Here is a 15,527-nt window from a genome sequence, read left to right as displayed (position 1 = left end):
GGGAGAGCGCCTTGCGCAGTGCACCGTTCCGGCCTCTGTCCCGCGCTGCGGCCACCGCCGCCGCCGCCTGGTTTCTCGGCGCCCGCGGTCTACAGCGGGGGCCGCGCGCAGAGGCGGGGCGGCGGATCTCCAAGCGCGCGGCGCTCCGCCCGCTCCGCGGCGGAGGCGGAGGCGGAGACGGCGGGGCCAGGCGGCGGCTGGAGAGCGAGGGAGCGAGCGCGGCGGCAGCACCGGGGCCATGGCGCCCGCGCAGCGCCCGCTGCTGCCGCTGCTGCTGTTGCTGCTGCCGCTGCGTGCGCGCAACGAGGACCCGGCCCGTGCCAACGCTGACCGCTACGCAGTCTACTGGAACCGCAGCAACCCCAGGTGAGCTGGATGGGGGGAATCCCGGGGACCCCAAGAGGCCCCAGCCCTAGGGATTGCAGCGCACGGACCTCCTCCTCAACTTCAGGGGTGCCTAGTATTTTCCCCAGGGCTCCTGGACTTTGGGGGAAGCCCTCCGCACCCTCAGACACTGGAGTTCCTTCGCAGGACTTGCATGGGGGACACCCTTGAACCCCTGGCCTCTTGGAGGAGGGAGCACCCTGGAGGGCTGAGGGTTTGGCATAGATCCCAGGGGACTTACATCTAAGGAATCCCTGGACATGGCTCTTTTGGGAAGGTTCTGAGGAGAGTCCTGTCTTTGGTTCTCCAGATGAACTTGAGGAAGTTACAACATCCCCTTTCTACCCCTGCGTTCACTCCAAGGAGTGCTCCAATCCCCCAGACACTTTAGAGGAACACAGGGGATCCCAGACACAGGAGGGAAGTCAGTTTGAGGCGTGCAGACTGGGCTTATAGTTTTCCACCTTTTTAGCTGCTGGGGAAACTGAGGTGCAGGAGCCAGGAGGGTCTGCCTCAAGGTCATGCCCAGAGAACTGGAGCTAGGGCTGGAGACCCTGGTGGCCGAGTGTCCAGCCTGCCACAGCCAGCAAGGCACAGGGCCCTGCGTCTCCCTCCGGTGGCACCCTGTGTGTCAGATCCTGCCAGGCACTGGGTACAGTCAGGGGACACAGCAGAAGCCACTGTTATAGGCTGTGTGAAAAGTTTCCAGCCACTGACCACATTCTGGAAAGCATAGAACCTTCTGGGTCATTGAAGGACCTCAGTGATGGGTGCATGCTGGAGGATTTCCTGGGAGATGGGCTTTGGGGTTTCCAAGGCTTGGGTGCAGTTTAGCTGGAGAGTCCCCATGTGTCCGAGGGTGGCCAGTGAGGAACTTAGTTGATGCATTAGCCAAGCTGCCCTCCTGCTCCATCAACAGAAAGTTGCATAAAAGCTGCTCTGTGACACAGGGGCCACCAGTGTCTCTCGCTCTCTGTCCCCTACATCAAGGTAGATCTGGGGGGTTAGCTCCCTTGGGCTGAGGGCAGGACCACCACTCAGTGGGTCCCCACCCCCACGCCCGCCAGCTATGCTGGTCACATGTGGGTTTGATTAACACTCAGTGGCCGTGTGTGCAGGGAGCAGGGTGAGATGCACTTCCTTGGGTTAAGTTTTCTGGTTTTAGCTTGTGGAGTCTCTGTCCCCAGCGTGGCCTGTCCTTTGTCTGGGAAAAACACAGAGGATGGCGGGAGGTGTGGAGGAGAAGGGAAGGGGCCATGGCTGCCCCCGATGGCCTTGCTTGCCACGGGGATGCGGGGATGCAGGCTAGAACCCTGGCTGTGGAAGGAAGGAAGGAGGTGTTCCCTGCCACCACCAGGGTCCAGCTCAGTCTTGTCACCTCCTGTGTATGGCGACATCAGGACAGACTGCCAGAGAGGACAGACAGCTAGGCAGGTAGCAGAGTCAACCCCTAAGGTTGAGAGAGAGACAGAGACAGACAGACAGACAGATAGACAGACAGAGAGTAGGACTCCTGGGGTCCTTGTCTCTTCCTTGGGTTTCTTTCTGTGGGTGACCCTGCCGGGTACCCACAGTGGGGTCTGAGGACAGAATGGCCACCGTACCCCAGCTTTCCGCATGACAGTGTCGTTGGCACAGTGCATGGGGGCTGCTGTGGAGTCTTAAGATTCATTGGGTGTTCGTGCGTGGATGATACAGGGAAGATTACAGGTTGGCATCCAAGGGGACCCAGTACCGGAACCCAGTCCGGGGTGCTGGTAGGGTTGACACCCAGCCTAGTGTGCAGCAGGATGGGGATGACAGGAAACGTGGGGAATGGGGGGGTCCCTGAGCCTGAGTCTGGGTCCCACACAAAGACACTCCGAACAACGGTAGGGGAGAGGTGGACTTATTCCTGCGTGCCCACATCCACATAGGGTGCGATGTCTGCATGACTAGGAGGGGTCCATACACACACTAGCCATGCTCTCTGCCACCTGGCCAGCTACAGCTGCCCCAAGGTGGTTGGCGATGTGCACAAAGCTCGGCAGAGAAGTGGGGACATCACAACACAACGGGTCACCTGCCTGGCCACCCCTGAAAGCCCCTACCCAGGCCTGTCTGACCAGCCCAGCAGGCACGCTGTCCTGACCTCTGTGGCTCTCATTTCCCATCTGCTCCTGCTTGCCGGTACTGACCAGGACACCCCCGGTACTGACCGCTCAGCTATTCTGTGGTCTAGCTGCAGCTAGTGTGGCTTCGGCCGTGCACCTGTGTTCACAGAGTCTGCAGTGGTCTGCGGCTGCATGCTCTCACCCACAACTCTGGGGGAACCCGGGATGTGTGTCTGCATGGAACTGTCTGCTGCAGACTTTATGTGACAGACACAGCAGCTCTAGCTAGGGTGGTGTGTGTGTGTGTGTGTGTGTGCATGTGTGTGTGGTTTTACAGGAAAGCGTGTGTGCGTAGATTAGGGGGGTGCACCCGCAGATCTGCATGTGACACGCATGTGCAAATCTATGCCATGTTGTGAGCCGCACCCATGTGTGTTCATGGCTGTGCGGTTTGTGTGGAGGCCTGGTACGGGAACAGCTCTGTCCTCCCAGGGCCACAGGACCATCCGCAGAGGTGGCCTTACCAGGTTCCACCCTTCATTCAGGTCATGAGGATAGGAAGCTGACACGGCTTGCGATGCCCATCGTCCCCACGGGTCACTCACCTCTGAGACATTGCTGAGCTTGGCCAGGCGCTGGGAGTGGGGGCAACTTAGTGGTCCCATGCCAGGTGACCCCCATGTGACAGTGACAGTGTCACCACCGAGACATATGAATAGGAAGAGGACACTCTTCCCGGGCAAGAAAGCGGGTGTGCGTAGATTAGCGTAGGGGGTGCACACGCAGATCTGCATGTAACACGCATGTGCGAGTCTACGCCATGTTGTGAGCCGCACCTCATGTATGTTCTCGGCTGTGTGGTTTGTGGAGAGGGACCTGGCCACGTGCTCCTCTTTATGCTTCACAGGACATTGTCCTCCGAGCTTAGGTGCTCAGAATGCTGGGCAGAGGCCAGAGGGTTTGGGGTTCTGAGAACATTGTGGGTGGTGGACCTCGGGGACAGGCAGAACTGTTGAGAGCCCGTGTGGGCAGTCAAGGTGTTCAGAGGGAAATGGAGGCTGCAGGCAGGGATGACACAAATGCTTTCCCTAAGGCAAGAGCCAGAAGGAGTCAACTTCCAACTGGACAGGAGGCTGAGGCAGGAGGATTGCTCTAGGTTCCAGGTCAGCCTGAGCAATATGAACCCCTGCCCTAAGATGGATGGGTGGATGGACGGACGGATGGGTGGACAGATGGACAGACAGACAGATGGAAGGAAGGAAGGAAGGATGGATGGATGGATGGGTGAGTGGATGGATGTGTGGGTGCGTGACTGGGTGGGAAGGTCTAGGGCTGGGCTACGTGCGTGGGAAGAGCACTTACAGCGTGAAGCCCTTGGCTCACTCCACCCCAGCACCACACAGAGCAGGCACTGGTTAAGTCTTATATACCAACACTTAACAGTGGAGGCAGGGGGGTTGGGGATTTAGCTCAGTGGTAGAGCGCTTGAAGGCCCTGGGTTCGGTCCCCAGCTCCAAAAAAAAAAAAAAAAAAACAGTGGAGGCAGGAGGATTAGGAATTTAGGGTCTTCCTCGGCTATGGTGAATTAGAGGCTAGCCTTGACTATGTGAGGCCCAGGTCCTCCCCATTTCTTATTCTGACTTGACCCCTAGTCTCTCCCTGGCCTCCAGCACCTGTCCTTAGGGGTCTGACAAGTTCCTCGTGGGTTCCTCTGTCAGGTCTCATAGGAAAGGACGTGGTCCAACATCATCCATCTTGGTCTCCCCTTGTATGCCCAAAGTGAATGCCAGATGGTCATGGTTCCCCCTGGGCTTCAGGACCCATGTGCCTCTCGCTACCAGCCCATCTGTGTCCCCAGGAGAGAAGGTGGCAAGATCATGGATAATGGGTTGCTTCAAGGAGTGGACTAGAGAGGGTTGGGGATTTAGCTCAGTGGTAGAGCGCTTGCCTAGCAAACGCAAGGCCCTGGGTTCGGTCCCCAGCTCCGAAAAAAAGAAAAAAAAAAAAAAGAAAAAGAAAAAAAAAGGAGTGGACTAGAGGGCCCCAGGCTTCTCTGTTCTTTGAGAGAGAATTAACCCCTTGGTGAGGATTCCCCCCATCCGCCTGCTTCTCTGTTTTGCTTGGGTGGGGTGTTAAGGGATGCACACCCCACCCTCAGCCTCTGAGACACCCACCCTTGCACCCTGCACCACCCGGAGCAAGAGTCAGGCACTGGCTCCCGAATCACCTGCCTACCTGGAACCAGGATTACCAACACCCAACACCACCACAGCAAGGCTGGTGAAATTTCAGAGCCGAAGAGAGAACGAAAAACAAAGTGGCCCGTTTATCCCTGTACTGCCTGCTGGGTAGGGGTTCTCCCTCAGCCCTCCCACCCTGGAACTGTTCCCTGCTAATCCCAAAGGCCCCCAACCTTCGGCGTTTATGAAATTGAGCACCACTGTATACAGTGTCTGGGTTGGTCACAATTATAGAAAAGGACACAGAAATAATTGGATAATGGTACGTGTGTGTATGTGAACGCACGTGCGTGCCTGTGTATACATGTGTGTGTCTGTGCATGCATGTGCATGTGTGTGTGTAAGGACTGTTCTGGGCTCATGCAAAGGTCCTGGAGTGTAGACAGCACTATGGAGCAGGGTGAACAGAGGACACACACAGTGTCCGAAGGAGTCTCAGCCTGGAGACCGTGGGTCATATTGAGTTACCAAGGAAAGGTGAACAGTGTTGGGCCTCCAGATCTGGGGGTCTGGTTTATATTTAGAAAAGCTGGCTGTGGCTTTGGGGAGACCATGAGCCTGGTAGACCTTTGCCACAGTCCCCTGAAAACCAGTGTCTGCAATTCTGTCTATGAGCCAACCAGGAAGGCATGTTGATGACATTTTTTTTTATCTATGATTTTTGAAAGGCCAGGTGTTGGGGACCCTTGAGAATGTAAGAGGGTTCGCTGTGCAAACAGGAAGACTCGAGTTCAAATCCCGAGCCCATGTAAGAGGTGAACATAGCTCTGTGCATCTGTAACACCAGTGTTGTCTGTGCAGACAGACAGGCAGACAGACAGACACTGGTGCACACACAGAGCAAGGGTGAGGCAAGAAAGACAGTTCAGTTCAGTGGGTGAGCCTTTCGAGCAGGAGAACTAAGTTCGATCCCAGCATCCATCCAGGCAAGGTGTCTGAGGCCATGTGAGCCAGCTGCTCGCTAGCCATAGGTCAGGGAGAGACCCCGCCTCCAAAAACGCCCTCACCTGCCTGCACTGGTGACCACGCACATGAAGGACAGGCTGATAGGATATGACTGAGCTGGTAGGGAGGGACCTGTCACCGAGTGTGCTGTCCCTTATAGAGCCAAGACTATGGACACGCCTGTTGTGCATCAGAAAAAGATCTGGAGAGAGGGATTATGTTTGGTGGAGGTGCAGTCAGGTGTGGGGAAGGGGTGCCTCTGTGCGCCCAGGCTGAGGCATCCCTTCCCCCTAAGGAACCAGCCACACGACAGTATAGTATAGAATGGAGTTTATTCAGGACATGGGGAGGGGAGTTGAAGGATAGAAAGCCAGAGAGGGTAGGGAGAGGGGAGTAGAGGACGACCAAGAGCATGACGGGGCAGGGGGAAGAGGGGAGAGGGTGAGGGAGGAAGGGCAGGAGAGCAAGAGGAGGGGGCAAGCAGCCCTTTACAGTGAGTCAGGCACACCTGGCTGTTGCCAGGTAACCGTGGGGCGGAGCCTAGACTAAATGCCTACAACGCCCAGCCCACCCCCTCAATCCTAAAGATACCCACACATGAGCCACGCAGTCCAGTCAGGACCCAGCCTCTGCCCACACCTCAGGGCTGCAGTGAACGGACCGGGGAACAGCAAGAATAGCACTTACTGCTGTTCTTTTGACAGGGTCTCATGTAGCCCAGGATAGCCTCAAACTCGATGTGTAGCTGAGAGTGACCTTGAACCCCATGACCCTCAGTCGCTGCTGTGCTGTTCAGTGAACCCCGAACAGTGAACCAGGAAGCTCCCATCCCCTTTGCAGGGAGCCAGGCCTCAGTTTCCCCGCTGTCCTGGGAGGTAGAGCCCCTGGCAGCCTCCCACTTGCAGGCTTTTATATGCTAATAGACATCCTCACAGGGCCCTCCGCGCCCCTCGGCCTGCTTTACATGACAGGGACCCGGGGGACACTTGGCGAGATCTGAGGGCTCCTGCTGCCTTAGCCTGAGGCAGAGATGGAAGGGAAACAGCAGTGCAGCCTGGCAGGCCAACCTCTGTCCTCTAAGACGACTCTGGGTCAGGCCGGTCCCCCCCAGAGGACAGCTGGGGGACAACCCTGCCAACCCCAGGGCTGAGGCTGAAATCTCAGGACTAGGGTGTGTGTGTGTGTGTGTGTGTGTGTGTGAGAGAGAGAGAGAGAGAGAGAGAGAGAGAGAGAGAGAGACTGGTAGACTGGTGTGTGTGTGTGTATGTGTGTGAGAGAGAGAGAGAGACTGGTGTGTGTGTGTGTGTGAGAGAGAGAGAGAGAGAGAGAGAGAGAGAGAGAGAGACTGGTAGACTGGTGTGTGTGTGTGTGAGAGAGAGAGAGAGAGAGAGAGAGAGAGAGAGAGAGAGACTGGTGTGTGTGTGTGAGAGAGAGAGAGAGAGAGACTGGTAGACTGGTGTGTGTGTGTGTGTAAAAGAGAGAGAGAGAGAGAGAGACTGGTGTGTGTGTGTGTGTGTGAGAGAGAGACTGGTAGACTGGTGTGTGTGTGTGTGTGTGTGTGTGTAAGAGAGAGAGAGAGAGAGAGACTGGTAGACTGGTGTGTGTGTGAGAGAGAGAGAGAGAGAGAGAGAGAGAGAGAGAGAGAGAGACTGGTGTGTGTGTGAGAGAGAGAGAGAGAGACTGGTAGACTGGTGTGTGTGTGTGTGTAAGAGAGAGAGAGAGAGAGAGAGAGAGAGAGACTGGTGTGTGTGAGAGAGAGAGAGACTGGTAGACTGGTGTGTGTGTGTGTGTGTGTGTGTGTGTAAGAGAGAGAGAGAGAGAGAGAGAGAGAGAGAGAGACTGGTGTGTGTGTGTGTGTGTGAGAGAGAGAGAGAGAGAGAGGCTGGTAGACTGGTGTGTGTGTGTGTGTGTGTGTGAGAGAGAGAGAGAGAGAGAGAGAGAGAGAGAGAGGCTGGTAGACTGGTGTGTGTGTGTGTGTGAGAGAGAGAGAGAGAGACTGGTGTGTGTGTGTGTGTGTGAGAGAGAGAGAGAGAGAGAGACTGATGTGTGTGTGTGTGAGAGAGAGAGAGATTGGTGTGTGTGTGAGAGAGAGAGACTAGTATGTGTGTGAGAGAGAGAGAGAGAAAGGAAGGAGAGAGACTGGTGTGTGTGTGTGTGTGTGTGTGTGTGTGTGTGTGTGTGAGAGAGAGAGAGAGAGAGAGAGAGAGAGAGAGACCGGTGTGAGTGTGAGTGACTGGGGTGTGTGTGTGTGTACAAGTGCATGCACACTCAGAAACCTGCTAGAGAGAAAGATTGTGTGGTGCTCCGGGTGTCATCCCCAAAGGCAGGAAGACAAGTAGTTCAAGGTCATTCTCGGTTCCTTACAGTTCTGAACCAGCGTGGGTTTCAAGATATTCTGTCACAAAAAAGTGCACAGAGAGGGCAACAAACGCACCAGTTTGGCTTGATCGTCAGCTGCCTCCAAGATGGTTTGGCCCTGTGAGAGGCTGAAAAAGGGGAGTGGGGTGTAATCTGAGCTCTGTGTCCTTGAAGGGAAAATGAGGCAGAGATGGTGGCAATAGGGGACCATGTCAGGCTGTGTGGGTTGGGTGTGGACCTCAGGTCTGTCTCACGATGACCACTGACAGGCCCTCCCTGGCAGGTTTCAGGTGAGCGCTGTGGGTGATGGCGGCGGCTACACCGTGGAGGTCAGCATCAATGACTACCTGGACATCTATTGCCCGCACTATGGGGCGCCACTGCCCCCGGCAGAGCGCATGGAACGGTACATCCTATACATGGTGAACGGCGAGGGCCATGCCTCCTGTGACCACCGGCAGCGAGGCTTCAAGCGCTGGGAATGCAACCGGCCCGCTGCGCCTGGGGGACCCCTCAAATTCTCCGAGAAGTTCCAACTCTTCACCCCCTTTTCCCTGGGCTTTGAGTTCCGACCTGGACACGAGTACTACTACATCTGTGAGTAGCCCAGGCTAGCCCCCTTAGCAAATAGTTAAATTGAGCCGGTCTCCCCAGCTCTTGTCCACCCCATATCCATATCTCAGGAAGGCCCGGTGGGGAACAGGGCGCAACAGAGCCTGCTTCAACACCAGGCTTTCAAATTAAACCTTTTTTTTTGGTTCTTTTTTTCGGAGCTGGGGACCGAACCCAGGGCCTTGTGCTTCCTAGGCAAGCGTTCTGCCACTGAGCCAAATCCCCAACCCCTCAAATTAAACCTTGAAAGACCCCATTTCTTCTTCCTCATTGTCATCCTCCTCTTCCTCCTCTTCCTCCTCTTCTTCTTCCTCCACCTCCTCCTCTTAATTCAAGGGGAAGGACTTAAAATGAAATCCTAGAATCCGAGAAAAAATGATATTTTGCAAGATGGGAATCCCAGAAAGATAATGAGTATAATTCCTTCCATTCTCTGTGGCCAACGTTATTTTTATTTTGTGCATTTTAATGTTCTGGTAGTGCTGGCGTGCGGGGTGAGTGAGGGTAGCTGACAGGCCGTGAGGCGGTGTCCCTGTGCACCAGGTCTTCCATTCCAACTGCCAAGGAGCCACCCTCATGTAGCCCAGGCTGGCCTAAAACTCCACACATAGCCCTGGAGGACCGCACCATGCTCTCATCTCTGCCATGATGGTGTGGGCATGCCCAGGTGGGCGGAGCCCAGAGGCTGGTGTTGTCACTCATTCTCAGGGCCTCTCACTGAACCTGGAGCAGAGCCATCGTGGTCAATGAGCCCCAGTTAACCCCGTCCCTGCCTCCTCATCTCGGCGGTCATGAGCGCCCAGGCCCCCACAGGCCGCTTTTCTCGTGCACTGCGGGATCTGAACTTGGGTCCCAGTGTTTGCTCAGCAGCTGCTGTGCCCACCAAGCCACCTCCTCAGTCCTACTTTGTTTTACTTTAATTTCTCTCAAAACGTCACTCTAGGTTAGGTGTAGTGGTGCACGTGGGAGGCAGAGGCAGGGGATCTCGTCTCTGACTTTCAATCCAGCCTGGTCTACATAGGGAGTTCCAGGACAGCCAGGGCTACATAGTAAGATCCTGTGTCAAATCAGAGTCAATAAAAGCACATAAGTAAACCTCACGCTGTCCCGCCAGATTTAGGCAGGTCTGAGACACAACTCAGCCTTTGGAGTCAGGTTTGGATGGAGGAAACAGGACAGACTTCCAGAAAACATAGGGCATGGTGTCTGAGGCTTCAACACATGGTTATTAGGAGTTTTATAGGTACGGGCAGCAGTGTGGAGAAGGGAGCATACAGCCCCACCCAGCACACTTGTCCTCTTTTCCAGCTGCCACACCCCCCAACCTTGTGGACCGACCCTGCCTGCGGCTGAAAGTTTACGTGCGTCCAACCAGTGAGTGTCTTTAGGGGTATGGTAAGAATACAGGTCTCCTCACCATCCCCTTTGACCCCATGAGTGATCCAAAGAGCTGGCGGTCATGCGCGTGCACGCACACACACGCACGCACGCACACAAGCACACACAGAGCACTCGCATGGGATAGCCTGGGGCCGGCTGACAGCTTGTTCCCTTTTGTCCTCACAGATGAGACCCTGTATGAGGCCCCAGAGCCCATCTTCACCAGTAACAGCTCCTGCAGCGGCCTGGGTGGCTGCCACCTCTTCCTCACTACAGTCCCTGTGCTGTGGTCCCTACTGGGCTCCTAGTGTCCAGCCCCACCTGGACCCCTTGACCTTCGCCCTCTGACCTGCCACGGCCACCTCCGAGACAAAATCCTTGCTGCTTCTCTTTCATGGTGCTGTCCCTCCGGAGGAGGCCATCGACCGGTCCCTGGGATGCAACATGGGGTCCCAGTGCCTGAGACTGAGATCCAGGCTGAGCCACTTTTGCCAGGACCACCAGGGCCGTCCAGTGTTGTTTGATTACGGTCAGAAAGACTTAGGGTTTCTCTTTTAATTTAATTTATTCCCTGATATTGCTGGTGACATTGGGAAGGAAACAAGTCACAGGGGTGAGGTGGAGCCGTCCCTGGTCTTCCAGTCGGTCCTTTCTTCTGTGTCCTGTTATTTGGGTCCCAGGTGGACCCCACTGAGGACTTGCCTTGGGTTCCTCAGGCCAGGCAAGCCTGAGCCAGAAAGGGTGCATGGTGCCAGCCCCTCATGGGGACTCTGGGGGTGTCATCCCCCACTCTTCTAGCCACTGTCGAGCCCCCCCTGGGTCCCCTTCACCAGGCACAACCATCTCCAGGGCCGTCCGGGAAGTCGTTTTATTTCTGTAAATAGAAACCAGCAAGTGTATACTGTGATTTATTTTAATGTATTCTTAAGGACAGAATGGAAATTCTTTTAAAAACATTTTCCGACCTTCAATTCAAGGGGTCTTTTATTTTGGTGGGGAGGAGTGGGGTGGCCTTTTTAGGATAGAAGCAACACTTCGCAATAAACTCATTTTTTTTTTTTTGGTCCGTTGGAGCCCCCCCCCCATGTGACCTAGTAATGTTTGTAAGAAAAAAAAAGTAAAAAAAAAAAAAATCACAGGACTGGAAAGGAAGGGGAGCTACCTACCAAAAACAGAAGGCAAAGGACTGAGTGAAGCTGGCCACACCACACGTTTCTATGGATTTCGGATTTCTACCCACGTTTCCTCACTCTGTTTTCTATATATTCTATATAAATATATATTGTGGATGGCCGCCATGGCAAGGGGTGGCTGGGGCTTTTGTAGGGGCGGGGGACGGGTGACCCGGCCCCCTCATCGCAATCAGCTTTGAAGTCTGTATTTTTTTATAATAAAATGGACAAACTGTAAAGCGCGGGTCTCTTTGTGACGGGCGTGCTAGATTTCCGACAGAGTGGAGGAGTTCCGGGGAGTCCCCCGGCTGCCGACAGGCCTGGCTGCTTCCTGATCCCCCTCATGGTTATTTACAGGGAGGGTCGGGCTTGATGGCGGCCTGTCACCCGCGGCTCGGTGGCAGGCACATGGCAGCTGAGGCGTCTTGGGCCAGCGGTGGCGCACACCGACAAACAAAGGACAGCGCGGTGGGAAGTGAGACTGACACCGAGGTCGCCCCTGACCTTTGTGCCCGCAGCCCCACGGGCGAATGCACAATGGATGGACATTTCTGAGACTCAGTTTCCCCATCTGACTCAGGGGCTTGAGGGCTGTGACGATTTTAAAATTTCTCTCTGAGGGAAGAGAGCCCCGGGATCCCCAGATGAGCTCCACTTGGGTTCACGAGCGACAGATGACCCGATGGCGAACCTGGGACCCTAGCGATCTATCCTCGCCTGCGTGTCACCCGCACCGCTGCACGGTTAGCGGAGGCGACGCTCCGAGCGCATTAATTCAGCCGCGCTGGGCCCTGCAACGGGGGACGCTTCCTAATGAGGCCGCGTACCGTACAAAGGACCTTGTGTCCGCAGCCGGGCCGGCGCAGCCCACGGCGGACGTGGTCTTGGGGAAGCCCCGCTGCACTGAGGGTGAGCGCGAAGCTCAGAGAGGACCCCGCGAGCAACGCTGCCAACGAACCGGGGCTCCAGAGGCAGAGGCAGGGGGATGTCTGCGTTCGTGGCCAGCCTGAGCTACAGAGAGAGAACCTATAGAATAGAGAAGAGCCCGCTGGCACCGAGGAGCCAAGCACAAGCTGCAGAATCCGTGCAAAAGCCACAACAGGCCTCTGAGACCCGGCTAGGGACGCGGACGCAGTGTGCCGCTGTCCAGCCGGGGCCGGTGCTGCTGTCTGAGGCCGGGGACTCGGGATCTGTCCCCGTCCTTCCGCCCCGGGGCGCCCCCACCCGGGCGGAGCGCGGAGGCATCGGTATGCTGGTCCCGCGTCTTTGTCTTTTCCACCTGAAGCTTCCAGAGAGAAGCAATCTCTCTCCCGCAGCCTTTTACTGCCGCCTCGGTAGCTGCCGTGGACAGGGGGTGGTGGCGTGGGGGACAGTAAGGCTCGAGGTTCCCCCCCGGCCCCCTGAGGGCGGCCCTGGCCCCTCAGCTCTCCCATGTCCCAGCAACAGAAGGCAGCATCCACTTCCTCCCAGACCCCGGCCCCCAAGCGAACGCCACGCCCTTCTTTCCTCCCCTCTCCTCTCCTCCCCTCCCCTCCCCTCCCCTCCCCTCCCCTCCCCTCCCCTCCCCTCCTCCCTCCCTCCCTCTCTCTCTCTCTCTCTCTCTCTCTCTCTCTCTCTCTCTCTCTCTCTCTCAACAAGGTCTCAGGTAGACCAGGCTGTCCCTGTCCTTGTTATGTAGCCCAGGATGACATTGAACTCCAGATCCTTCTTCCTCCTACCCTCCTCTTCCCGGTGCTTTTTTCCCCCTTATATAACGAAATCTCCTTTGTGTGGATTTTCCTCTTCCTTTCTTTATATCTTTAGACCTTCTACCCCCAGGGTTAGGAGCCAGGGCCATCTTCACTCCTTCCTGCCACCTAGAATACATTTGGTACACAGTGAGCCCTCAATCGATGTCCATTGACTGACTGAAAAAAAAAAAAACGTTGTGTATATTTATGTAGGTAAAGCTGCATGATCAAAAGGAAAGAAAAAAAGAGCAATAATTACAAATTATACTGGGGAGGCTGAGGCGGTGAGTTTGTGGCCAGCCTTGACTACATAGCAAGATCTCCCGTTTAAAAAAACCAAACAAGTCAACCTTTGCATGAAAAAAAAATAAAACGTTAAATGATTAGATAAAAAGTCATCTCTCTTGTAAAGCGAATAAGTGAAAATATAAAATTAAATTAAAACCATTTCATTTCTCATGGTCAGGTCAGAGCCCTCCCTGTAAGCACTGAGTGCCTATTGTGTGCAGACACAATAGGGCCTCTCCTCCATCTTGGCACCTGGCCTCTAATTCGGGCATCTGGGGCGATTCTATTGTCCTGGAATGGAGCTACAGGGGCCACCCAGACACAGTCCGGAGCCACTAGGGAACCGTGAATCTCTCGACAGTTGACACAACCTTGAGTGGCTGTGGGGACACCTACCGACCTGGGGCTTCAGACTGCTAAGCCTCTCTTTCCCCTCGCAGGATGCTCATCTCAGGTGGGGATAGTAACCTGTCATTGAGGGTGGGGGCGGGACCAGATGGGGCGGGGCTTGGAGGGAAGTGCTGGGTGGGAGGGGTGTGGCCTCTGAAGGGAGCTGTGAATCAGGTACAGAGTGGGGTAGCCAATGTCTGGAAATGGTTGGGGGTTGGGTTCTCAGTCTTGGGGTCAGAGGCCTCCTGGAGCCCCTGCAGGTGCTGGAAGAGAACCGCAGCCCCAGCCCTGGGTGAATAGAGCTTCCGGGGCTCTCCCACAAGCCACTCCTGCTGCACAGAGAACTTAAGGGGGTGTTTTTATTTTTATTGAACCCAGGGCAGGACGTGGGAGGGTGGTGGGAGGAGGAAGGGTGGGGACCAGGTTGCTTAATGGATCTTGAAGGCCTGGGACCCGCTTTGGCTAAGTAGTGTCAGAATCTCTGTTCCAGGCTCCCTACCTCCACCCTCCACATTTACAGAGAGGGAGGGCCCTAACCCCATCTACGGAAAGTGGAGGCCCAGAAACCTCAGAGGGAAGGTTCCCTTGGTCTTATGCGCAGTGTGGCCAACAGAAGGAAGTCTGGGGAGCAGAGATGCCGTACAGTCTGTGCAGATGGACAGACTGAACCCTTGCTTGGGCTCGAAGGTTCATAAGATGGGACCAGGATCATGGAGTGAGTAGAGAGGTCTTGGGGTGGACAAGGCTGGAGCATATGAAGCCAGAACACACTCAGGGTCCCCTCCCTGCACTGCTGCCCCCCACTGTTCTTCCTTTGCATTTAAGGGGCCAAAATTCTACCCCAACCCTACTCCCACAGAGTGGGCTTAACCCTGTGGATAAGAGACTCTTCCAGCGTGCCTTGGATCCCAGCACTCGGGAGACAGAGGCAGGGGGATCTCTGAGTTTGAGGCCAGCCTGGTCTACAGAGCGAGTTCCAGGACAGCCTGGGCTACACAGAGAAACCCTGTCTTGAAAAACAAAACAGAACAAAAAGAAACTGGAATAGAACAGAAAACAAAGTGACGTCTAGCTCCAGGTGCCCAGTGGACTCAGCCTCTTCTCCCAGGGGAAGAGATGGCTGCTTTTCCTGCTGTGCCTCAGTTTACCCATCTGTACCACAGTCTAGACCAACTGTATAGTTGCCTCAGTAAGGAGAGGCGTCCACAGGCTCCATGTGAGAGCCCTGTTCATGACTCGTGGGTGGGTCCCTGGAGGTTCCAGCCAGTGGGGTCCAGGCTAGGGTCAGTTTGGGGAGCTGGCTGACACAGGACAGACCTCAAGAGTCCTTTCCCCTGCAGAGATGGGAGGCGGAGCCAGGTGTGGGAAGGGAACCTACCACAGAGTAAACAGGCAACTTTGGCCCCGGCGGGGTTGGGCCTGTACCTATCCCAGTGTTGGTCCCATCCCCACCTCCCAGCAGACACCACAGCTCAGCTGGAGCTAAGAACACTTCCTCCAGCCCTGATGATCCCCCACACCAGGGCAGTATTAGTGTCATTTATCACACGTGAGCAGGACTGTGACTCAGCACCCATGTCTGTGGCTACAAGGGGACACTGAGGGACAGAGATGTCCAATGACTCTCAGTCAGGGGCTGAAGCCTGGCTTCCAGAACCTTCCTTACCAACCACGGACGGACTAAGTCCCTACTTGTCTTAGCAGTTTCATGTTGGTATTCAGGATGTGGCTGAGAACATGGAGGGTTCTTCTGTGAACTGAGTGGCCAGGCCCCAACCCAGGTACCCCTGTATCTCACACAAAACCAGCCACCCTCCAGGAACACTGCTAAGTATGTAAAGGAGCATTATGGGGAAGACTCTGAGTCAATGCTCCCCATCAGTTGGACATGGCTGGAGGCTCTAGCCTCATTTTCCATTATCCCCTCCCCCGTCG

The 15,527-nt window shown here is 55.5% G+C and overlaps 1 protein-coding gene across 1 annotated transcript; it reads left to right on the top strand.

Annotated features, from left to right (window-relative positions):
* Efna2 (ephrin A2) lies at nucleotides 1-10,629 on the top strand. The gene is made up of 4 exons (NM_001168670.1): nucleotides 1-366; nucleotides 8,304-8,617; nucleotides 9,941-10,006; nucleotides 10,199-10,629. The coding sequence occupies exons 1-4, from the start codon at nucleotides 239-241 to the stop codon at nucleotides 10,318-10,320; spliced, it is 630 nt and encodes a 209-aa protein (NP_001162141.1). The 5' UTR covers nucleotides 1-238; the 3' UTR covers nucleotides 10,321-10,629.
* Nucleotides 10,630-15,527: the final 4,898 nt, after the last annotated feature.

Source organism: Rattus norvegicus, chromosome 7 (assembly GCF_036323735.1).
Source record: "Rattus norvegicus strain BN/NHsdMcwi chromosome 7, GRCr8, whole genome shotgun sequence".
NCBI lineage: Eukaryota > Metazoa > Chordata > Mammalia > Rodentia > Muridae > Rattus > Rattus norvegicus.
Note: the sequence above shows the minus strand (reverse complement) of the source record. Positions and strands in the feature narration are given on the sequence as shown.